Below are 26076 nucleotides of genomic sequence, written 5' to 3'. Positions count from 1 at the left end.
CAATTAGGACAATTTGAACAAGGTTGAAGAATGTGGCTGTTTGAAATGTGGGTGGAATATAAGAAATCACAGGGTATAGCATAGTACCTCTGGTCTTACTACTTGGCCACAGGAAAACACGGGTAGGAAGGAGAGAGACCTGTAGAGGGGACTGCTTTGCCTACGGACCCAGTCAACCTGATATCACTCTGCAGGGAGAGAGCCTGAGCGTGAACACCTTGACCTCACTGTCCGTCCTCACTCTGGAGCACCCAAATCACAAACCCTAACTGGAAGACAGAAAGCAAGAGAGCATAGGGATATAGTACATTAGGTCAGCCTCCCAAGACAGAGATAAAGGTAGAGTAATGTAGGCAGTGGATCTCACAGGGGCAAAAAGGAGAAATCTAAAAGAGTGGGTATGCACCTCAAAATGGAAGAACATAAGTATGAAAGTTAGTGCTAAGTCTTTTCAGCAAAGGAAAAAAGAGGCTGGGGCAGAGGGTTTGGTCCGTAAATGCTTCCTCCTTGTGAAGAGCAGGAAGCTTTGGAATCAGTTGGTGAGGGGCAGGGTATAAAGAAATTGATGGAGTGGTGCTTCTTTAATTCACCCAGAATGAACTCTGTCAACTAGCTAAAGATTCTTGGTTTAATTAACACACAGGAAAAAAAATAACCTTGAACCTAGCAAACATTCTCTATTGCTAATAATAATGATGTTTTGGTAATATCATTACTATCTGCTTGCAGGATTGTATCAGACAATCATCGTTCCTTGGCCCTGGGTTTGACCTATGTGATTTTGAGAATGTTTGGTATGGACTTTTGGCAATCTTTTATTACACTGAATTGTTCATTTTTTGATATGTGTGTCTACATGTATATTTGGAATGTCAAATAATGGTTAACTGATACAAAACAAGTGACTGGGGGAGTTGCTTTGGAGAATTTAGGAGACAATATTTATGTAAAAAGACAATACCTAATGCAAAGCCCATCCTGCCATATAAAATATGTATTATAATTATATTTGATTAGACAGGACAATGTTTGATTAGAGGTATATTCATCAAGCTCATACAAGTAGTTTGGTAAGCTGAAACAAAACATATAACCACAGGATTGCTTGCATGTTTGGGAAGTCATTAACCTAAACTAGTGCTTTTAAACATTTTCATTACCAAAGACTCTGAATCGGATGTTTTCAAGGATTTATAGCCAAAGAAAAAATTGGTCTTGCTGAGGGTAATGCACTGTGTACTTCAGGCTTTCTTAAAATAGCAAAGGCTAGCTTTCAAATCTGCATTATGACTATATTAGCACCCCTGATTCAAAAGTTGATGAAAAATATTAATGGGGCAAGGAAACAAGATTGAACTGGATTCAGACTGAAAGACATATGATAAATGGAGTCAAGAATGTAGAAAAATTTAAGTGTGGTTTTGATGAGGACCAGAGAAATAATTCTATAACTGGATCAATATGTGGGGTTAAAATTGCTTTTTTAGTCAGGAAAAATTAGAGCATATTTTTATGTGAATAACGACCCACTAGATAAGGGCAGATTTTTTTAAAAAAAGATTTTATTTATTTATTTCAGAGCGAGAGAGAGCATGAGCCAGGGGAGAGGGAGGAAGGGAGAGGAAGAAGGAGGCTCCCCGCTGAGCAGGGAGCCTGATATGGGGTTCCATGTGGGGCTCCATTCTGGGCTTGATACCAGGACCCTGGGATCCTGACCTGAGCCAAAGGCAGACGCTTAACCTTAACTGACTGAGCCACCCAGGTACCCCAAGGACAGCTTTGTAATGGAAGAAAGAACATGAGAAACAAGAAGTATAGAAATAGTTTCTGCATCAGAAAGGAAGCCAGGGAGACTAATACATTTTTGATGGAAGAGGGTGGAATATGATATTTTAGATACAGACTGGCTCTATATCTAACAGGATTTTGCCAACAGAGAATTTGCAGCAGAGAGTAGAGATTATCTGATTTACATTTAAAAGATAACTCTACTTCTGAGGGAGAAATACTTACAGAAGATAAACGTGGAGGGAAAAAAAGGCTTTTGCTGAAGTCTAAGTCAGAATTATATTAAATTGGATTCTGGAGGTTGTGAAAAGAGAGAAATCAACATATCCAAGATATGTCTGGAGTTAGTGTCACAGAAACTTATCATGGATTGGAAAAATACGATGGAAAATAGGAAAAAAAATGAATAGCAGGCCTAAGTTTTTCGCCTTGAACAATTAGAAACAGAGTGCCAGCACTCAATGAGCCTGGGAAAATTGGTGATGGGTATGATCTTTCACAGGAATCAAGAGTCATGGAGCACGAGGGCCCTGAGAGAAGGAAGTTGGTGAAGACACGTTAGCTCTGAGATCCTTTTTCTGATGTCTTTGTGGTGGCTTTTTTCCCCCCTAAGATTTTATTTTTAAGTCATCTCCACATCTAATGTGGGGCTCAAACTCACAACCCCAAGATCAAGAGTCACATGCTCCACCAACTGAGCCAGACAGGCTCCCCACTGGCTTTTTTTTTTTTTTTTAAGTGACTTTCAATTCAATTTTAGCTGAAATTGTTGCTGAACAGGTGTTGTCTCTGAGAGCATATAGAGATTTACCTCAGGCAACACAGAAGCCGTCCTCTGGATTTAGGGGTTGCTACAAACATACAAAACCATTTACATTTTCAGTTATTTCTCACAATATCTTGATAACAGATGTACATTGCATTACAAAACTAACTTTTCATTGATTGAAAATTTCACAATTTGAAGTCTTTGGAGGTACACTGAATTCACAAAAATAATTTTTAATATCTCTCTTTTAAATACTTTCTCCTAAATTTCTAATTGAGAAATTAAAAGTTTTGAGATGTCCACTGCATAACAATATGTACACCATTCTAAAAATATCAAAGATACTAATTTTTTATGCCTGCAGAGATAAGAATTTTTTAAAAATACAGTTACAGTTTCCAGTTATTAATAATCCTATTTGTAAGCAAATTCTTAGCTAATTTTAAATGATATATTTAAATGTAATGATGACTAAATGTGTGTTTAATTTTAGAATAAAAACATTCTTATCTGTACCTGTAGTGTTTTCATGGAGAATTTACAATTACTGCATTTTTCATAGGGACTATACCTGGACCAATACTTTTTAAAATGGCAGGAGCCACTTCTTGTATCTTTCGGGGGACTGAATACTGTGGAAAGACAGGACGTTGTTGGATCTATAATAAGACGAAAATGGCCTACTTTATGGTAGGAATATGTAAGTAATACCTATTGAAGAAATATAGAAAAATATAATTGTTTTAAAAATGTATAGTTGTTTATAGTAATGTGCAGTAATAATAAATTGTGAACAAATGGATACTTTGATGATTTAAGAAGACTTATTATATAGAAAATATTTTAGATGGGGTGCCTGGGTGGCACAGCGGTTAAGCGTCTGCCTTCGGCTCAGGGCGTGATCCCGGCGTTCTGGGATCGAGTCCCACATCAGGCTCCTCCGTCGTGAGCCTGCTTCTTCCTCTCCCACTCCCCCTGCTTGTGTTCCCTCTCTCGCTGGCTGTCTCTATCTCTGTCAAATAAATAAATAAAATCTTTAAAAAAAAAAAAAAGAAAATATTTTAGAAACTAAAGTTCTATAGTTTTTATATGACTGTTTGAGTCATTCCATTAAATACACAATTGTTTTATGTTATTCCTGAATAAGGGGTGGTAATTAGCAAAATTTCAATTTAGGAAACAATTTTGTCCATATACTTATACGACCAAGTTGCTTGACCTTGTGACCATTTCCATAGTAAAGGATAGGATAAATAAAAAAATGTTTTTCACACCCCTAAAGAACATCAAGATACTCTTACCCTACTTACATGTAAGTTTCACTGTTTCTTTTGCTTAATGATATAACAATCGACATAGCAAGCATTCATTATTAGTTGAATAAAAGAGATATGGGGAACTGGGATATTGTAGTTGTATGAGCTATGGTCAGTGTTGAGAAAATTTAAATATGCTTGTATTTGAAAAGTTCAATAGATCTTCCTGGATCTCAATTTATTCATCTGTAAAAATGAGGATGCTGGACTACATAATTTCTGAAATTTTTATCGGTACTAACATTCAGTGATTTCATTGCATAGATGTTGTTGGTGTGATAAATATTTAAAAGAGTTTATATGTTTTGTGATTTTAATGAGTGGGTTCATTAATTCAAAGAAACACATAATAATAGACTCTAATATTTAACAGTAACAAATACCTCTGTGAGACAGTATACAGTGGTACCTTGTAATTCAAAAGTCCATTATCCAGTAAGCTTAGTCTATATAGAACACTGGGTAAAGTACAATTTTAAAAAACAATTACAAAGTAAAAAAAAAAAAAAAAAGACATTTAAGTAGTCAAAATTAATTTCTGAGAGATAATTAAACAAAACTAGGCATTGTTCATAAGTAAGTCCTCTTAAGACACTGCTGAGCCTTTTAATTTTTATTCTAGTTATAACTGTAGCACGCTTAATCTATTTTCAAACACAGCACGTAATTGAGAAAGCTGGTGAACTGCTAGAGATCCTGCTAAGGAGCTACTAAAAGGAGAAAACAATAATAAAGAAATAGGGAATTACATCGGAAAGGACAAACACAGGAAACTATAATAGGAATATGCTTTTGTGCTAATTTCATGTCAACTAGTCCATTTTAAAGTTCTGACCATCGAAAGAAATAATGAAAAGATAGCTGCAGTGTAGAAGGTAAATGTGAAAAAGAACTAATGTCCAAAGTATATAAAGAGGTCCCATAAATCAGTAATAAACAAAGGATGGGCAATGGAAAAAATAGACAAAGGACTTGAAAGAACTCTTCACAAAAGTGGATAATCAAATAGTAAATAATGGCTTGGATAAATTGTGATAAAATCAACAATGGAATAGTATACAACAATGAAAGTGAAAGCTACACAACTGCATAAATTACGGAGGAATCAACAAACATAATGATGAACGAAAGAAACCAGAAACAAATGATTATGCAGTGTATGATTCCACTTACATAGTTTTGACCTGTTATAAATATAGTTCAAGAGCAAACAACACTAACCCTTGGGTTAGTGACTTCGAGAAAACACAAAGGAGGGCTTCTGAGGTGTTGACAATGTTTTGTTCGTGATCCAGATGCTGGTCACACTGTGTTTAGTTTGTGAAAAATGTATCAAACGGTACTCTTTTTTTAAAAAAAATTGAGATGTAATTAAGATACAATTAGCATAAATCTGAGGTGTTTAGTTTGATGGCCTTTGATAATTGAGTGCACCTGTGGAAACAGAGCCTCATCCAAGCTGTAGAAATTTTCCCCCTGTCCCTTTCCAGTCAATTTCCTTCCTCTACAGATAAACCTCTTTCACATTTCTATTACAATACATTGGTTCTGCATGTTCTAGCAATTTTTGCAAGTGTAATGAAGTATATACAGTTTTTTTTCTTTTTTCTGTATTGCTTCATATGCTTTGGGGAGATTCATCTGTGTTATTCCATAGCAGTAGCTTGTGCTTTTAAAAAATTTCTGAATACTACTTCATTTTGTGAATATACTACAATTTATTTTTCTTGTTAAAATTCATTTGGGCTATTTACAGTGTTGGGCTATTAAAGATGTATGAAAATTATTGTGTTATTATAAATGACAGACTAATTAATGTTTCTTACTTTATCTTTTGTAACCACTATAATTGATATTGTCAGATAGTTGATGTTGTTGCTATAAAATATTTTTTACTTTAATTTTCAGGGTCATTTGCATCCTAAACCCAAGTACTTTTATATAATCCTTGTAATATATTTTCTGAAACTTGAAACATGAAAATGAATAAAAAACCCTACATAATCAACTAATTTTTCTACAATATTTGTTTTTATTTGGAAAATGGTGAATATTTCAAAAAGAGTAAAGCTACATGAAGTCAATTACATAGATTCCAGTTCCTATTGATATTTCAATTCTGAAAGCAGAAATGTCTTTTTAAGCTTTAAAATTAATACATTCTGTGAGATACTAACACACCTTGAATTTTTCTTGGGCCATATCTTTAAGAAATCTGAAAGTTTTTGTAAACAGGAAAAAAATCTCCTTTAAGTAACTTGATATAAGTTTATGACATTAATTATATTTTACAATTGGAAAAATTGATATTTTCTGGAGACGAAATATACTTACTTTTTCTTTGGTAACTGGCATTCTTTCCACAAATATTTTTGCTCTAAACAGATTGACATATCTGATGCTTTTTTTTTTTTTTAATTCAGGTTCTATTTGCAAAGTATTCACTATCTTCTTCACTGCTATTGCATTTTGCCTATATAAATGTTTATCAAAGGAAGACAGTAACATCCTGAATATACCTGTAAAGAATCTAAAAGTAAAAAAAAAGGGAAAGAACTGATTTATAACTGGATCGTCAATGCAGAAGAATTATACACTGTCAGTCCATCAATGGAATGCTATATTAATAAAATTTGAAATAATTACAATATAGTTACATGTTTAATAAATGAATGTGATTCATGTGACCCCATAAGTTTTATTATAATTTGAGTGCAAATATAATAATATAGTCTCTGTTTTAGATTTTTAAAAGATCTTGTAAAATACACATTTAATACTTTCAATAGAGAATACTTTGAAGAAAAAGGTGAAGCAGAAGTGGGAAAATACATGTAAGTTAATTCTGACTATGATGTCTTATGTATTAGTTATTAGCTTTTGGTTATGTAGGACTACTTAGGTTCATATAGTTTAGTCTTACTACTTTTCATTTGGGCTGTGGATATTTGTTTCTCAATAGTTTCTCAAAATAACATTAGATTTGTCAATCCAGTTCATATAATAAAAATTTAAATTAATGTCATATTTATTCTCCAAAAGAAGCTAGTTTTAAACCTTTTAAAAATTATCATTTTATCTTTTATTTCACCACAGAGAGGTTTCTTTAGAAACTTTCTCTGGTCAGTTGGCCAATTTGCAATATACATTTTTATGCTCCTTTAATTTTTTGGAAACAAAATTCAGTATGATCGTATATTTTTACTTTGACCTTAATTTTATTGATAAAGACTCTCTGATATCTGAACTGATTTCCATTTTTATGCTCTTATCATCGTATGATAATTACAATTATTCCATGTGAAAATATATTCAAATTTCAATGTAGAAAATGTGTCAACCATTTGTGGAATTTTTCTTAAGCTTAAATGTGTTTCTCTAGAGAGCTTTTCTTATAATTATTTCATACATCATTGTACATCCATCCAAATTATATAGCAATTTTCTAAATGTTGGAATAAAAATCAGATTTTTATAAAACAAAAACTTCTCTACATTGTTTCCATCGTTCTCTTGGGAGAAGAAACTGACAAAATTTCTCCTTTATTGTACGCATTAGTCAATGACCCTGAGTGTAAGGCTAGGCATTGTCCTATTTTTTTTTTCCTTTTCCAAATTTTTATTTAAGTTCCAGGTAGTTAACATACAGGGTAATATTAGTTTCAGGTGTAGAATTTAGTGATTTCTCACTTATATGCAAACCCAGAGCTCATCACAAGTACCCTCCTTAATCCACATCACCTATTCAACCCCGCACACCTCCCCTCTGGCAACCCTCAGTTTGTTGTTTGTAGTCAAGATTGTTTCTTGGTTTGCGTCTCTCCCCCGCCCCCATGCTCATTTGTTTTGTTTCTTGAATTCCACATATGAGTGAAATGATTTGGTATTTGTCTTTCTCGGGGTTATTTCTCTTAGCATAATACCTTCTTGCTCCATCCACATCACTGCAAATGGCTTATTCACAGTATTGGCCGGCAGAAGGAAATGTGAAGCAGTAAGTATTCATATTTTACTATATATCTTTCTTCCTTAACTTCAACATGCATTTATGAAAACTTATAAACTAGTCTTTATGTGAAATTCTACTTGACTGCTTGACTCTTCTCTTTGGACCAATAGGACTGCAGAATATCTGTGAATCAGAGTGTGAAAACAGGAGTTTCTCCTTCAAAGATTCTACAAGATCTGTTGCTGTGCCCTACATTCAGAAAAGAAAAATCACACATGATGTTTACCTAAGTAGTAGAAATGTATGCATGGCGATCTGTATTTTCATTATAGAATACCTTCTTGTGAAACATTTCTCATTTTTAAAGTGTATAGGATTTTATTTTATTTATTTATTTATTTTTAAAGATTTTATTTATTTATTCGACAGAGATAGAGACAGCCAGCGAGAGAGGGAGCACAAGCAGGGGGAGCGGGAGAGGAAGAAGCAGGCTCATAGCGGAAGAGCCTGATGTGGGGCTCGATCCCAGATTGCCGGGATCACGCCCTGAGCTGAAGGCCGACGCTTAACCGCTGTGCCACCCAGGCGCCCCTAAAGTGTATAGGATTTTAAACACCAGTGTATAACATAGGTTTTTCTAGGAAAATTAAAGTTTAATAGTTTTAGGTTATTCATATCCTTTCTTAATATTCAAAGATATTATCTGAAAATTTATGCAACCAGGAATTAAGGTAAAACAATAACACTCAGATCCATTTTGAAGGTGCTTGTTGCACGCGCCTGTGTGTATATATGTATATATTATCTATAATATTCAAAAAACAAATTGAGGGTAAAACAAAAATTATAATAATTTGGGGAGTAATGTTAAGACTTTAAATTTGATTATAGCTTTCTGATAAAACAGAACATTTGTTTCTGTCACAAATTAGTGTATAGTGGATTGGTAAATAGGAAAATGATACAAGCATAACCCAGAAGTTTCATTAGTTAACACTAAGCAGATTTTGAAACAATCAGAGGAATCTTTCTTACTATTAAACAAAGACCTTAGCAATAAATGAAATCTTAAGAAAAAACAGCTAAAAATCTTATAGTAGTACCTTCCTTTGGAATCAGTTTTGAATAGTTTGAGGCTATGGAGAATCATTATGCTTTTTACAATGTTAACGTATCCAGTGAGGCTGCAAGTGCAGGTGAAGCTGAAAAGATATTTCTAAATTTTTTTTTTTTTTTTTTTTTTTTTTGATAAGACTGATCTCTAACGGGAGTGGGTATCCTCAAGGAGCTATATCTTAATGTAAGAAGGTGAGCCCCGGTGTTTAAACCTACAAGATAACTCTGGTACTGGATGAAAACGTAGCTGGTACTGGGTGAAAAGCTAGTGTGAATTTAGCTGTGCTAAAATGTATTAAGATTGTGGTTGTTTTTGTGAGACCTCTGGTTACAAAGTTGCGGTGGTTTACCTCTACATTGTTTTCTCCAGAAGCCTAGTTATTTCCGGTGTTTGATTTTTGCCTAAGGGGATGTTTTAAAGGACTGCACACATTATAGCAGAAATGCTTGTATTTTTAGAATTGAGAGCTTTGAATTGCATGTTCTCCAAAGTCTTAGGACAATTACCATGAAAATCCTAGTTCCTCAGTCTTTCTAAAATTCTTAATAATATTGGATTAAAGATTTCCTGTTTTAACATGTAGCATTCAATCTTCCATAAGTAGTCTAGAAAAATATCAAGTTTTGATTTATTAGTGGCATATTTCCCTTCTCAGCACTAAGAGTTTATTCTCATTTTCCCCAAGCTTTGTTAGTTTATAATTGATATATAGCACAGTGTAAGCTTAAGGTGTACAACATAATGACTTGACTCACATATATTACATATATTGTGAAATGATTACCAAAGTAAGTTAACATCCATCATCTCATATAAATACAAAAAAGAAAGAAAGGAAACCAGTGTTGTTTGCTTCATGGTGGGAACTCTCAGTATCTCCCCTCTTAACTTTCAAATATACTATAAGCGGTGTTAACTGTAGTCATCATGTTGCACATTATATCTCCAGTACTTCTTTATCTTATAACCGGAAGTTTGTATATTTGACCCACCTTTGTCTGATTCCACCCCCTCACCCAAAGCTCTACTTGTGGTAAGCACAAATCTAATCTCTTCTTCTGAGAGTATGGTTTTTTGTTTGTTTGTTTTATATTCCACATTTAAGTGAGATCATAAAGAATTTGTCTTTCTCAGGGGTGCCTGGGTAGCTTAGTCAGTTGAGTGTCCGACTCTTGGTTTGGGCTCAGCCTGAGTAATATTCCACCGTGTAGATATGTATCACATCCTCTTTATCCACTCATCTATTGATGGACACTAGGGCTGCTCCATAATTTGGCTATTGTAAATAATGCTGCAGTAAACATAAGGGTGCTTATATCTCTTCAAATTGGTGTTTTTGTATTTTTTTGTTAAATACCCTGTAGTCCAATGACTGGATCATAGGGTATTTCTATTTTTAATTTTTTGAGGAGGCTCCATACTGATTTCCATAGTAGCTGTCCCAGTTTGCATTCCCACCAACCATGCAAGAGAGTTCCTTTTTCTCTACATCCTCAGCAACACCTGTTGTTTTTCGAGTTTTTGATTTTAGCAATTCTGACAGGTGTGAGGTGATATTTCATTGTGGTTTTGATTTGCATTTCCCTCCTGATGGGTTATGTTGAGCATCTTTTCATGTGTCTGTTAGCCATTTGTATGTTTTTTTTTGGAGAAATGTCTGTTCAGGTTTTCTGCCCATTTTTAAATTGGATTATTTGTTTTTTTGGTGTTGAGTTGTATAAATGCCTTATATATTTTGGATGCTAACCCTTTATCAGAGGTCATTTGCAAATATCTTCTATTCAGTAGGTTGTCTTTTAGTTTTGTTGACTGTTTCCTTTGCCGAGCAGAAGCTTTTTCTTTTGATGAAGTCCCAATAATTTATTTTTGCTTTTGCTTTCCTTGCTATTATTGCACTGGAAACCATACTATGAAAGTGAATGTAATTGAGGTGTTGCTATCAAAATGAATAAATCTTTAAACATTTTGACAAAAATGCCAAATTGCAGACTGTATATATATATATATATATATATATATATATGTGTGTGTGTGTGTGTGTGTGTGTGTGTGTGTGTGTGTGTTTATAATATGCAATATTATTTACGGGCATATACATTTGTAATAGATTTATAAAAAAATTTAAGGGAATGTTAAAATGTCAGTCGTAGCAGCAAAGTTAACATGCTGTATTGCTTACATCCAGTGGGGGAGAAATAAAGTCTCTCCCCAGATTTGAAAAGAAAAAAAAAAATTCCCTTGCTTCAGTCTGACTGGACAAATTTTAGTTCCATGCCCACACCAGGAACAAGAACAGTTGCAAAGATAACAAAAACCAGATTGACTTCAATTTGAGCTCCTAAATTAATTATTTTCCAAGGGGAATATAATTGCCATAATTAGATGATTTATTCAGGTCCTAGTGTGGCATTGAATTGAACGTGGGATCAGCTTCCCATAGGTCCCATGAGCAGTTTGGGAGAGGTATATATCATGAACAAAATGGAATTTTGTTTAGGAAGAAGAAATCTGTAGGAGTTAAAGTGTTACAGTGATCAGGACTATAGTAGTAACAGTGGAATTATGGGTATAATGTGAATGGTAAGGGATGGGAGGTGAAGGAGTGCAAGAGGGGGAAGAAAGAGATAGGGAGTTGGGTGGATGGAAAGAGAAAGAGAGGGAGGGTAATTAAACTTGGTACCTTGTAGTTGGCTTGTAGGCTTTTATATAAGGTATTACCATTTATTAATATGTGAATCATAGGAGGAATAGAGGATTTAGAAGAGGAGATGAGTTCAATTTTGAACGTACTGAGTTTAGGTACCAATGAGGCAGCAAGTGCCATTTGGCAGTTGAAAATAAAGATCTAAAGCTGAGGAGAGGGATCTCAATTGGAGTCATAATTGGGAATCATCAGTATAATAATAATTATTGATCCATGGGGAAAAGATAAATTTTCTCAAGAAAGGAAAAGAGTCTACTACAAACTGAGGAATTCTGAAGAATATAACATGTAAGAAATGCCTAGAGAAAGAGACTAAGAAGGAAAAGCAAGGAGAAAACCAGAACTGAAATCAATACAATAAAGGTAAGGTAAGAGGGTATATGAAGATGATGGGAGCAGTCAAAATTACCACATGTTGCGGAGAGTTCAAGGGAAGTAATGATAATGTTTACTGGATTTAGCAACAAAGAGTTTGTTGGAAACTAGAATGAGAGAAACTTCAGAGAATTGTAAGAACAGAAGTCAAATGGCAATAGATGAAGAAATGTGTTGGAGCTGAGCATTGGACACATCATATGTAAACAATCTACAAGTATAGCTGTGAACAGAAGATAGAAGTCCGTAGTTGGCTGCAGTGCTGAGGTTTGCTGAGGGTGGAAATGAAGTAATTGTTGCTATGTGTTGTGATGGCTGGTTTGAGCATGTTCAAAGCTGATAAGAAGAAGTAAGTAGGAAGAGACTGGGGTCTAAAAACAAGAATATAATTAATAGAGCAAGATTATCAAAGGGATAGGATGGGTTCCAAAGCACAGGAAGAAGGATTAGCTGTAGTAAAGAGAGATGACTTCTTCCTTTGCAACAGAGATCACGAAGGAATGGGTGCAACTGCAGGTAATTTTGTAGGTTTGGTGGCTGGAACTGGAGCCCACACAATCTTCTGAATGTGTCTCCTCTCCTTACAATCATTTCCTCATGATCTAACCTTTGCAACCTATGTTCTGTTCCATAAACAGCATGATACCACTATAACTGGTCTCTTGGCTTTTTTCTTCTTCCAACCCACTCCTTTCCCTGTTGTGAAAGCAATCTTTTTAAAACGTCAGTCTGATCATGTTGTGCAATGAGTTGTAATTGTTCACCAGCTTGACTCTTTTCTAGATAAGGAGACTATGAAAGGAAGTATTGTGTTGTTCATTACTCTGTTCTCTTTTTTATGTAATGAATGTTCAAAAAATTTTAGTTGGATGAATAAATGGCTGGTGACTTTATCTTTAATGCCATTGGCACCAAAGTATTTGTTTATTACTGAGATTATCAGAAGATAGATTGCTGAATACAAGTGTAAAATCTTCTGTGGGACTTTGAGAATTCATAATTAAGATCTTCAGGATTTCTTTTCAAAGCCACTTCCCAACTTGCTCAAGCCTCCCTCACTTGCTATTTAAAAGCCTATTTCAGCAAAGTTTGTTCAATTGTAGTTTGAATTGTGTCCCCACAAAAGATATTTTTGAGTCCTAACCTCTAGTACCTGTAAATGTGATCTTCTTGGGAAATAGGATCTCTTTTTTAATTCTTTTTATTTATTTTTTAAAGTTTCGTTTATTTTAAGTAATCTCTGCAACAAATGTGGAGCTCAAACTCATGACCCTGAGATCAAGAGTCACATGCTCTTCTGACAGCCAGCTAGGTGCCCTGGGAGAGAGGATCTTTGAAGATGGAATCAAGTTAAAATGAAGTTGTACTAGATTAGGGTGGGCCCTAATTCATTGATTGGCATCCATCTAAAAAGAGGGAGATTTGGACACAGAAGACACAGGGGAGAACACTGTATGAAGAACAAGGCAGAGATTGGAGTGATACATCCAAAACCCAAGGACACCAAGAAAAGTAGGCAGGAAAAAGATAGGAAGACTTCTTCCCTAGAGCCTCCAGAGGGAGCATGGCCTTGCTGATACCTTGACTGAACTTCTAGCCTCTAGAACTGTGAGAGAATCAAATTATGTTGTTTTAGCTACCCAGTTTGTGGTGCTTTGTTATGACAGCTCTAGGACTCCAATACACCTTATATATGTATATATTTTTTCTTGATTAGATTTATTTCGGGAATCTCATGAAACTTCCAAGTAGATAAGTCTTCTCGCTTCTTGAATGAAAACTTTTCACTTTCATCCATCCAGGGAGCTATTCTCAACATAAAATTCAAACAACACTGCAATAACTTTATTATCTTTAGAACAAAAATGCACTAATCCCATGGCTTTTTTTTTTTAATTTCCTCTATGACTTTTTTTTTATTTCAATGTTGTTGTTTGACTAGGAAGAAAGATTTTTAAATGACATTAATCTGTTTAAATGGCTATGCATGACACTTAGGAAACCACAGAGGTTGTGGGAAAGATTTACCACCAGTCTTGGACCTCACAAAGAAATTTTACAAGAGAAAAGTCTCCATGTTAAATGATTTCAGGAGAATCATAAAAATAATAAAAGCTGTGAAACCTCTGACTCTAAAGCTACTTCACTATTGACAAAAAAACCAAACCAAACCAAAACAAAACCTTATGTGAAAGTTTGTTTCCAAAATACAAAGGTAGGGGCACCTGGGTGGTCCAGTCGTTAAACTTCTGCCTTTGGCTCAGGGCCTGATCCCAGGGATCGAGCCCCACATCAGGCTCATGCTCCGCTGGGAGCCTGCTTCTTCCTCTCCCACTCCCCCCGCTTGTGTTCCCTCTCTAGCTGGCTGTCTCTATCTCTGTCTCTCTCTGTCAAATAAATAAATAAATAAATAAATAAATAAATAAAATTAAATCTTAAAAAAAAAAATACAAAGGTATATCTGCCTTCCTCTTATTGAACCTGGAGACAACAAAAGGGCAAATTAGCATTTCTTTAAGCATAGTTTATCAACTTAAAGTATGTAAAAATGTAATCTTAGGATTGTATTAGAACAAACACATAATCTTTTTTTTTTTTAAGATTTTATTTATTTGACAGAGACACAGCGAGAAAGGGAACAGAAGCAGCAGGAGTGGGAGAGGGAGAAGCAGGCTCCCCGCTGAGCAGGGAGCCAGGTGCTGGGCTCACTGGATCCTAGGACCCTGGGATCATGACCCTAGCTGAAGGCAGATAGATGCTTAACGACTGAGCCACCCAGGTGCCCCCAAACACATAATCTTTTGACTAGGTTATAATGTGTACATTTATCTCCATTTATGCAAAATGTTTCTAAAGAATGTATATAAATTGAACTTTTGTGTCATGAGCTGATAAATGAAACTACAGTTTAATTTGAACCAAGACAATTAAGGATAATAAAAATAAGAGATACAGTTTCTGGTTTTCACTTACTACAAAGTATTATAAATAAATTCATCTTTTTATCAGAGATAGATATATGGTGATGAGTTCTCTAAAGTGATTATTGTCATATACTATTTTTAATATGTACTTTTGCTTTACGTAAGTCTAGACCCAGAGATTGCCAGTATTATTTAGGAAAAATAGCTTTTCGTTTAGCTCGGGGAGAAGGAGGAAGATAAAGAGGTGTGAATAAAGGATTGGCATTTTTTTTTATTATGTTCAATTAGCCAACATATAGTACATCATTAGTTTTTGAGGTAGTGTTCAACGATTCATTAGTTGCATATAACACCTCTTCACAACACGTGTCCTCCTTAATGCGTTCTTTAAACATATTTAGACATATGTTATCATCTTGAAGTAGGTAAAATATCTGTTCTCTGCTTCTCTGAGTTTTACTATTTTAGATTCCACATATGAGATCATACAGTATTGGTCTTTCTCTGACTTTTTTCACTTAGCATATTCCCATCAAGGTTCATCCATGTTTTCACAAATGACAGAATTTCCTTCATTTTTGTAGGTAAATTAAAATTCCTTTATCTTTAAAAATTAATATGTATGAGTTAATATATATGCATATAAATATATAAAATAATATTACATATCTATCACATTTTCTTTGTTTTTTCTTCCATTGGTGGATACTTAGTTGTTTTCATATCTTGGCTATTGTAAATAATGATGCAATAAGCATGCAAATGCAGATATCTCTTGCATATACAGTGTTCCAACTTACAATGGTTTGGCTTACAATTTTTCTACTTTATGATGGTGCAAAAGTAATACGCATTCAATAAAAAACATACTTCAAAGATTTGGGATACTAACCCTTTATCAGATATGTCATTTGCAAATATCTTCTCCCATTCTGAAGGTTGCCTTTTAGTTATGTTGTTTGTTTCCTTCACTGTGCAGAATCACTAAATTCTACTCCTAATGCTAATATTACACTATATGTTAACTAACTGGAATTTAAATAAAAACTTGAAACTACAAAAAAATAAAAAGAAAAAATATACTTCAAATTTTGATCTTTTCTGGCTAGTGATATGTGGTGTGATGCTCTCGTATGCTGCGGGGCCGCGGCAGTGAGCTGCAGCTCCCAGTAAGCCATGCAGTCATGAGGTTAAACAACGTATACTCCGACAACCACTCTGTTTTTTACTTTCAGTACACTATTCAATAAAGTTCGTGGGCTTTCAGCACATTATTATAAAATAGAGCTTGTGTTAGATAATTTTGCCCAAATGTGGTTGTAATGTAACTAACGTTAGTGTTTTAAGCACATTTAAGGTAGGCTAGACTAAGCTATGATGTTTGGTAAGCTATGTATAGTAAATGCATTTTTGACTTAGGATATTTTCAACTTACAATGGGTTTATTTGGAGGTAATCTCATCCTAAATTGAGGAAGATATGTAATGATTTCATTTCCTTTGGGTATATACCCAGAAGTGGAATTGCTAGATCATAAAGTAGTTCTATTTTTAATTTTTTGAGGAACCTCCATACTATTTTCCATAGTAGCTGCACCAATTTACATTCCTACCAACAGTGCATAAGGGTTCTCCGCATCCTCTTATCTCTTGTCTCTTTTATAATAGCTATTGTAACAGGTTTAAGATAACTCATTGTGGTTTTGATTTGCATTTTCTTTTTTTTTTTAAAGATTTTTTTCTTATTCCTATTTTTTTTTTTTTTTTAGATTTTATTTATTTATTTGACAGAGATAGAGACAGCCAGCGAGAGAGGGAACACAAGCAGGGTGAGTGGGAGAGGAAGAAGCAGGCTCATAGCAGAGGAGCCTGATGTGGGGCTCGATCCCATAACGCCAGGATCACGCCCTGAGCCGAAGGCAGATACTTAACCGCTGTGCCACCCAGGCGCCCCTGATTTGCATTTTCTGACCCTTAGTAATGTTGAGCATCTTTTCATGTACCTGTTGGTCATTTAAATATCTTCTTTGGAAAAATGCCTATTTAGGTCTTTTGCTCATTTTAAAATCACATTATTTGGGGTTTTTTGGCTATTAAGTTGTATGAGTTTCTTACATATTTTGTATAGTCTCTTATCAGGTGTGTGGTTTGCAAATATTTTTGTTCATTTGTAGGTGGCCTTTTCATTTTATTGATACTTCTTTTGTTTTTTAGTTTGACGTAGTGCAGAAACTTTGAAGTTTGATGTAGTTCCACTTGTTTTTTTACTCTTGTTGTTTATGCTTTTGGTGTCATATCCATAAAATCATTGCTAAGATCAATGTCAAAGAGCTTTTTTCCCTATGTTTTCTTCTAGGAGCTTTACGGTTTCAGGTTTTATATTTAAGACAATTAATGACTAATTTTATCCCAGGGATTTCAATCAAGAAAGTCAGATGAAAGTTTGAACTGGCAAAGCATAGGTGAAAGAAAAAGGCCACAGTTTATTAAATAGTTCCTAAAACCTTTTGTAATCTCTTAAGGGGCATGGATGTCCTTGGGAGTATCAGTCTCAAACAAAGATTTGGGAACCTGATTTAGGACAACTACTAAATATATATAGGCTATTCTATCAACTAACTGAAAACTTCTACCTGGAAGTAAAGCCTGGAGCTCATTTTCTATGAGTGGAATTTCACTACAGAGAACATAGGATGCATATGATCATGAAATGAGTCAGAGAATGGTGACTATAACAACAAAAATGCCAATTAGGGATGTATTTTTCTCACAAATTGGAAAGCCTCGCCAATGTTTTTCAACATTGCACTGGAAGTTCCAGCTAATACAATAAGACAAGAAAAGGAAATAAAAGGTATACAGATTGGGAAGGAAGAAATAAAGTTGTCTTTATTCACAGATGATGTACTCATTTATGTAGGCAATCCAAAAGAATTGACAAACTCCTGGAACTAATAAGCAATTATAGCAAGGTTACAGAATACATAGTTAATATGCAAAAGTCTATCACTTTTCTATGTACCAACATTGAACAAGTGGAATTTGAAATTAAAAACATAATACCATTTACATTACCAAGAGAAAAAAAAAGAAATTCTAGGTATAAAGCTAACAAGATATGTATAATGAGGAAAACTACAAATCTATGATGAAAGAAATTAAAGAAGAACTAAATAAATTGAAAAATATTCCATGTTCATGAATAGGGAGACTCAATATTATTAAGATGTCAGTTCTTCCCAAATTAATCCTTAGATTCAATATAATTACAAAAAATTATTTTATAGCTATGACAGACTGAATCTAAAGTTTATATGGAGAACAAAAAGACTCATACTAGGCCACAGAATATTGAAGGAGAAAAACAATGTTGGAGGACTGGAGCTATCTGATTTCAAGACCATATAAAGCTATAGTAATCAAGATAGTGTGGTATTGAATAGATACCTGTGGTAAAAGAACAGACGAGTAGATCAATGGAACATAATAGCCCAGAAATAGATCTATATAAATGTATTCAAATTATCTTTGACAAAGGAGCAAATGTAATATAATGGAGCAAAAATAATCTCTTCAGTTAATGGTGCTGTAACAACTGGACATCCTCATACAAAGAAAAGAATCTAGACCCAGACTTTATACCTTTCACAAAAATTAACTTTAAAGGAATCACAGACCTAAATGTTAAATGCAAAACTACAAAACTCATAGAGGGTAACATAGGAGAAAAGTACATAATCTTGGGTATATTGATGTATTTTTAGATTAAATATCAAAGGTATAATCCATGAGAGAAATAATTGATAAGCTGGATTTAATTAAAATTAAAAACTTCTGCTCTGCAAAAGACAATGAGAAGATGAACCACAGACTGGAAGAAAATATTTATGAAAGGACTGCTAAGGGACTGATATCCAAAATATAAAAGAACTCTTAAGCCTCAGCAACAGGGGAACAAATAAGCTGATTTTAAAAATGAGCCAAAGACCTTAAGAGATATCTCATCAAAGCAAATATACAGATGGCAAATAAGCATACGAAAAGAGGTTCCACATCATTGGTCACCAGGAAAATGCAAATTAAAGTGAGATACCACTATATATCTATTAGAATGACCAACATTTGGAGTACTGACAACATCAAATCCTGGTGAGAATGTGGAGCGAGAGGAATTCTCATTCATTACTGGTGGGAATTCCAAATTGTATAGCCACGTTGGAAGATAGTTTGGCAGTTTCTTAGAAGAGTAATCATACTCCTACCATAAGATTCAGCAATCACACTTTTGGCATTTACACAAAGGAGTTGAAATTTTATATCCACACAAAAACCTATACATGACAGCAGATTATTCATAGTTACTAAAATTTGGAAGCAAACAAGCTGTCCTTCCGTAGGTAATGGATAAATAAACTGGTACATCTAAACAATGGTATGTTATTCAGTGCTAAAAAAAAATGAGCTATCATGCCATGAAAAGATATGGAGGAAATTAAATGTATATTAGTTAAGTGAAAGAAGCCAATCTGAAAAGACAAACTGTATGATTCCAACTATATGACATTTCAGAAGACACAAAGCTGTGGTAACAGTAAAAAGGTGGATAGTTGCTATAGGTTAAGGGGGAGGGAGGTGTGCATAGGCAGAGTGCAGATAATTCTTTGGGCAATGAAATTACTCTGTATGATATTATAAGTGTGGATACATATCATTAGAAATTTGTCCAAACCCATGAAATGTACATCAAGAGTCAGCCTATAGAAAATTATGGTCTTTGAGTGAAAATAATTTGTTGGTGTAGTTTCATCAATTGTAACAAATGTACTACTCTGGTGAAGGATGTTGATAATGGAGGAGACTATGAATGTATAGGACAGGGGCTAGTTATATGGAAAATCTCTGTGCCCCCTCTCATTCTTGCTATAAACCTAAAACACAGACCTAAAAAATAAAATCTATTATAAAAAATTTAGTCCTGACTTATCAGATGATTTTTTTCCCATATAATTACTCACTTCCCCTTCTTTTCTTCCTGATATAACTTATAGTATTTATAAGACACTATCCTGCTCATATTATGCTAGGTGTAGCCAGTTATGCCTTCATGTGTATGACTTTGCCATTCTAAATAGATGTAATGCTGCTTAAGGGAAGGGATTCTCTTCTATTCGTCTAAATTTTCTTTCTTCCAAGTATATATGTGCCTTGCTCTCCATATGTTTGTAAATAAGATATAAAAAATGTTTATTCTGCAGAATAATGTTTAATATTTATTTTCCTTTCAATTTGTATTCTATATTTTATAATTTTCAACTCAACAATGCTGACATTATTATTTTTTATTAATGTAATTTTAAAAATTTTTTGCTTCTAAAAGCGTTGGAGGCAGCAGGCAGCATTTTTTTTTTTAAAGTAGAAATAAGTTATAGGACTACCTAGGAAAACAGGATTTACTTGTTCTGGAAACTGATATGTGTATGGCAATGTATTACTGAATTCACTTTTCTCCTTCCTTGTCTCCAAGACCAAAAGGAAAACATATTGTGTTACTTCATTCCCATGAACTAATAAAAGGAGGCTTATTAGTTCTTAAAGTTTTTAGATGTGAATTTTATATAAAAGTCATTGCATGACATAATAAGCGTTATCTTTATATGTCAAAGCTGCACAAATGTTTTTCATATTATATTGAGGTAGGCAAAACAATGGCTCCTCATAACATCTATCTCCCGATATCTCGAGGTGGGAGATGGAATTAAGCTTCTATTCAGGTGACCTTAAAATAGAGAGATTATCCTGGATTGTCTAGGTTAAATGTTACCACAGGGATCCTGAAATGTGGAAGAGGGAAGCAGGAGGGTCAGCGTCAGAATATGTGATGTGAGAAAGACTCAACTGCCCATTTCTTGCTTTAAAGAGAGAAGGAAAGGAGACTATGAGACAAGGAATGCCAACACCTTGATTATAATCCAGCAAGGCCCCTTTTGGAATTTGATTTTCATATTATAAAACAATAAATTTTTGTTGTTTTGAAGTTACTAGTTTGTGGTAATTTGTAAAAGCAGCTATAGAAAACTAATAACACCCATCGTATTACCCCTTAAAAGCTTACCAGAATGGCACTGTCATAGAGATGATATTCATCAAATATTATATTTCCTACCCTCACTTACAGTTTCCAGTCTCCTTGAAGTTAGATGTTACTCATTTTGGCCAATGAAATGTGAGCAGAAGTGAAATAGGTCTCTTTCAGATCAGATTCTTTTCTTCTCTTTGTATGGTTCAGATGGTACGACTACAAGATGGTAAGTCCTCAGTCACCCTGGGCCACAGACTATATATGTAGCGGAGTAGACACTCTTAAATACTTGTTGAACATGCAGTGAAGCTAGACAAAAATGCTTTATTATGTTGAGCCAACCACAGTTTGAGTCGTAATTTGTTACTGCAATATGATCTAGTTTATCCTAAAAAAAAAAATACGGATACCAAATTATAGCTTAGTAAAAATCAGGGACTAAGTTTCTCTGATTTCTAGAATTCTGGCTTAAAGATAGAGTTTAGAAAATTTAGAAGACTTCATGGCTAACATTCCCTTAGACTGTTACATCCTACCTACCGTTTTAGCACACAAGATTTCCAATTCCAAATTGTGCTCTCTGGCTAGTGACTAAGAGGAAGACTGTGTATCCTATCGAAAAAAGCCATACCTTCTTAATGAACAATGGTCAGTAGCAGAATAAGATGCAGTTATTCACATTAACGACTTTTTTTTAAATTTATTTTTGCTTGGAGGTAATTCCACCTTTTCATGAAAGTGGCTGGGGCAGAGTCTATAGTAATGCCTGGCAAGGAGTCAACATTTCTCAGAGATCTTTGAACCTCTCATATGCCTGAACAAATATTTCTATAGCAGTTGAGCATTCTCTAAGAACTAGAAGTTATGATTTTATCTTAGCCTAGAAGTTTTTGAAGGCAAGCTGTTACCATTTTATCCAGTCAATTATAGAAGTACTTTAGTATGAATCAGTTACTAAATTAACCAAAGGTGGCCACTAGATTGTTTATTTCTTCACAGAGTTCTGGGGCTTATTATTATTATTTTTACACATCCAGTGTTTTTAGCATGGCCCAATTAAACAGATTTTTATCCATTCTGAGCTGGCTTGCTTTGTGTATCATGGAAAACGGTGCCCAGCATCTGAAACATCCTGAGCTGCTGCTGCCCTTTGGAGCTCTGTGACCCAGGCTCCCTGCTCACCTGTTGAGTGGCATCACCTACCCATCATTTCTGTTGTTGGTAGGATTCAGTTTTTCAAGGAATGTTGGACCAATGGCCTCAGCGACTCACTAGCTTTTGACCAGAGGCAGCTCTCAGTTCCTTATCCATGTGGGCTCACATCATAGACCTTGCTTCATCAGAGCAGCAAGCTAGAAGAGCCACAGGGTAAGTGAAACCAAAATTGCCTTCTATAGCCTAGTCTCAGAATTGACATCGCATCAATTTTTTTTATAGTCTTGAGATCTTTTATTTTCTTACACTTATTATGCCATGAATTGATTCATTCAACAAATGTTTGTGGACCCCTTATTATGCTAGAACAGGAAATACAAAACTCCTCTGGTTTAGGATATTAATATTAACAGGTTAAAGGAAATATTTGTGAATTGTGATAAATGATATAAGGAAAGTAATCAGGACAAGGTGATACAGAATGTGTATTTGTGTGCATGTATGATGATTATTTCAATCAAACAGAAAAAGCCTTCATGATATGACATTTATTCTGAGATTGAATGCTGCAAAAACATCAGTTTTACAAGATCCTGGAAAGCAACATTCTAGGCAGAAAGAATAGCAAGTACAAGGGCCACAAGGCAGAGAAGAGTTTGTTAAGTGAAGGGAATAGGAGAACCTTATGACTAAAGCATATTTAGCAAGGGGTAAAGTGTTATGAACTAATATTGGAGGTAGGCAGGAGCTAACATATATAGGGCCTGTAGGCCATGGGAAGAACAGTATTTTACACTAAGTATGATGGAAAGCATTGGAGAGTTTTATGAAAAGTAATGTCTTATTTTTACAAATTTTGTCTCGCTGCAAAATTATATAGAAAACTTGCAAGAATAGTGCAAGGAAGTTCCATACACCCTTCATGTGAGGTGAAAATTGTATGACAATGCCAGCTTTATATTATTCTGATTAAATCTACTCTATTCAAAACATCTAAAGTGGTATACTGGCCTTTACTTTTCTAGAATTCAAAGAAAGACAATGTTTCTATATTACATAAGAACCAGAAATCATAATAATTAGGTTCCCTTCTCTTTAAATATTTAGGTAATAACTGCAAAAATGTTGGGGGGACGATTAAGATCTTCTGTAGTATTTACGTTTAGGACAGCCACAGATTCGTACCTATTGGATGATGGGAAACTATCTTCCAGATCACCCTCTATTGTCGTGTGTCATTCCAAGTACATGAACAATTTCTATTTTACTGGTTGAATTTTATCTCAGGATGTTTGCCTTTACTCTTGACTTTTTTTTTCTTTTTTGACAAGGAAATACAGGTATGTTTCTGAACCATGGACATTATAAAAGTATGCATAAATGATTCTAAAGCTTTGATACCAACTATGATGCTTGAATATTATGGCACATACATTATAGTAACCAATTAAAATGTATGCTTACCGTAGCTTCATGTTGATAGCATGCCATACTTGTTGATTTATTACTTCGGTAAGTCTCATGTGGCATTTTTTCAATATATCTTTTATATTCAGGTACATTATTTGGGAAAGCATTTGTTAGTGCACAATTGTGTAGTGTTTTATGACTCATTTCACTTCATGAATAACCTCCAAAGCATGTAGTATCCTCCTCTGGCTTCATTCTTGTTTTCTTACTTTCCACCCACATCCCAGAACTGACTCTTTCTTTGCTGACACGTACTTTGAGTGCCTTAGACACATAAGGAAAACAAGAATCTAGGTGAACAGTATATCAGAAGCCTGAGAAATCTTTTGTCTATTCAGTCAAGGAGTACTAAGAAAGGAAGGTAGTTACAACCAACAAATATCTTAGGCAGTGAACTCATGAAAGGTTCCAGTTAAAATACAACACAGTCCATTTATTTGCTTGCCAAAACCTGGAGGTAAACATTACTCCTAAACTATGGGAATAGGATCAGGGGAAGGAATAAAAGTGGTCTAGTGAGAAGACAACAGAATTCTAAGTATGGTTCTGACCCAAAATAGATGTTTGATGAAACAAATTTTAACTAAGTTTATGTTCGTGTCGGTATTTTATTAAATTAACAGATGATTACAGATTTTTAGCATCGTTGTACTTCAGATTTGGAATGGGCTTCAGTGGCTTCAATCTACTTTAGTCTATCCCATTTTGTGACGCTCTAATTCTACGGGTCTTAAACTATTTTGTCTCAGGACCCATTTATATTCTTAGCACTTATTAAAATTGCAAAGAGCTTTTGTTTATGTGGGATATATCTATTGATGTTTATCATATTAGAAATTAAAATGAACCATTTTAATGATTCATTTTAAATAGCTATAATAAACCTGTTATATAGTAACGTAAATATTTTTTTTAAGATTTTATTTATTTATTTGACAGAGAGAGACAGCCAGTGAGAGAGGGAACGCAAGCAGGGGGAGTGGGAGAGGAAGAAGCAGGCGCCCAGCGGAGGAGCCTGAAGTGGGGCTCGATCCCAGAATGCCGGGATCACGCCCTGAGCCGAAGGCAGACGCTTAACCACTAAGCCACCCAGGCGCCCCAACACAAATATTTTTAAGATTCAATAATTATAAGCCAGACACAGAAAGACAACTATCTCATGACCTCACCTGTATGTGGAATCTGAAAACAAAACAAACAAACAAATAGTTGAATTCATGTAACAGAAAGTAGGCTGGACATTACCAGGACCTGGGAGGTGGGGGGGAAAGGGAGATGTTAGTCAAAGAGTACACAATTTCAGTTGTAAGAGGAGCAAATTCTGGAGATCTGATATACAGCACAGTGACTATAGTTAATGTATATCAGAAATTTGCTAACAGAGTAGATCTCAAGCGTTTTCCTCATACACACACACCCCCCCCCCACACCCACACACAGATAACGATGTGAAAGCTGACAGATATGTTAATTACTTGACTGTGGTAATTATCTCACAATGTATATGTATATCAAAATATCATATTGTATACCATAAATACATAGAATTTTTGTTTGTCAATCATACCTCAATAAGGCTGGAATAATATTTTTCAAAAATTATGGTGAGAAGAATGGAATGGTTTTACCTTTTTTCAAATCTCTTTTTATGTCTGGATTAATAAGAGGTTCTTACGTCTTCCTTTTGTGATATGACATGTCAAGTGGCCTACAAAACATCACTTCTAGGCTCGTGAGAAAGCAAGAATCGAAAAGGCAAATAACACCCTTATATCATTTTGAATATAATTTTGAATTTGAAGACCCTTTGAAAAGGTTTCAGATTTCCCCTGGATATCCTGGATGACATTTTGAGAATCACTGCTCTAATTATTTATAAAGATTTTCCTTTATTTTGAGCCCCTATTTTCTTCTACTTTCAAGGTCCTTGTACTCATCTCAAGAACCATAAAGAATGTCTGATCTCTGTTTCAAATGATATCCCCACTAAAATATTTTATGACAACTCTGTTGTTAACCCTGTATCTTTCCTTCAGGATCAACTTTCATAGTTCTTTCAACTAATGTTCATGTGACAAACCTCAATTTTTCCTTCTGTGGTACTTACAGTATCCTTGGGCCTGCACTTGTTAGTCATTTGTTCTTTTGCTATAACCACTAGGGTTGAGTACAATATTTCAAGATAGTCTGAATGTTGGGAAGTAGAGAAAAAAAGTATTAACCTGGATCTCATGTCTCTTAAAATTCATATACAATTTGATGCATATTTTAACTTGCTAATGTTAAGTCTTTCCTATTTTACAGTTTTAAATTGATGTGTAGAATTTTAAAAAATCGATGTCATCTTCTTAGATAATGGATTATCATTTTAGCTTGTGTGTCCTGATGATGTTATGTGAAGTGTTCATAACATATATGACAGATAGTATTC

General features: G+C 34.5%; 1 protein-coding gene across 1 annotated transcript in view; it reads left to right on the top strand.

The window, feature by feature from the left end:
• SLCO6A1 (solute carrier organic anion transporter family member 6A1) overlaps window positions 1-6433 on the top strand; it is a 96835-nt gene extending 90402 nt beyond the window's left edge. Inside the window, exons 12-14 of the mRNA XM_048221110.1 lie at window positions 730-794; window positions 3120-3257; window positions 6297-6433. Of these exons, the coding sequence (XP_048077067.1) occupies window positions 730-794; window positions 3120-3257; window positions 6297-6433 (340 nt within the window). The remainder of the gene's footprint in view (window positions 1-729; window positions 795-3119; window positions 3258-6296) is intronic.
• The last annotated feature ends 19643 nt before the right edge of the window (window positions 6434-26076 follow it).

Source organism: Ursus arctos, unplaced genomic scaffold, assembly GCF_023065955.2.
Source record: "Ursus arctos isolate Adak ecotype North America unplaced genomic scaffold, UrsArc2.0 scaffold_5, whole genome shotgun sequence".
NCBI lineage: Eukaryota > Metazoa > Chordata > Mammalia > Carnivora > Ursidae > Ursus > Ursus arctos.
Note: the sequence above shows the minus strand (reverse complement) of the source record. Positions and strands in the feature narration are given on the sequence as shown.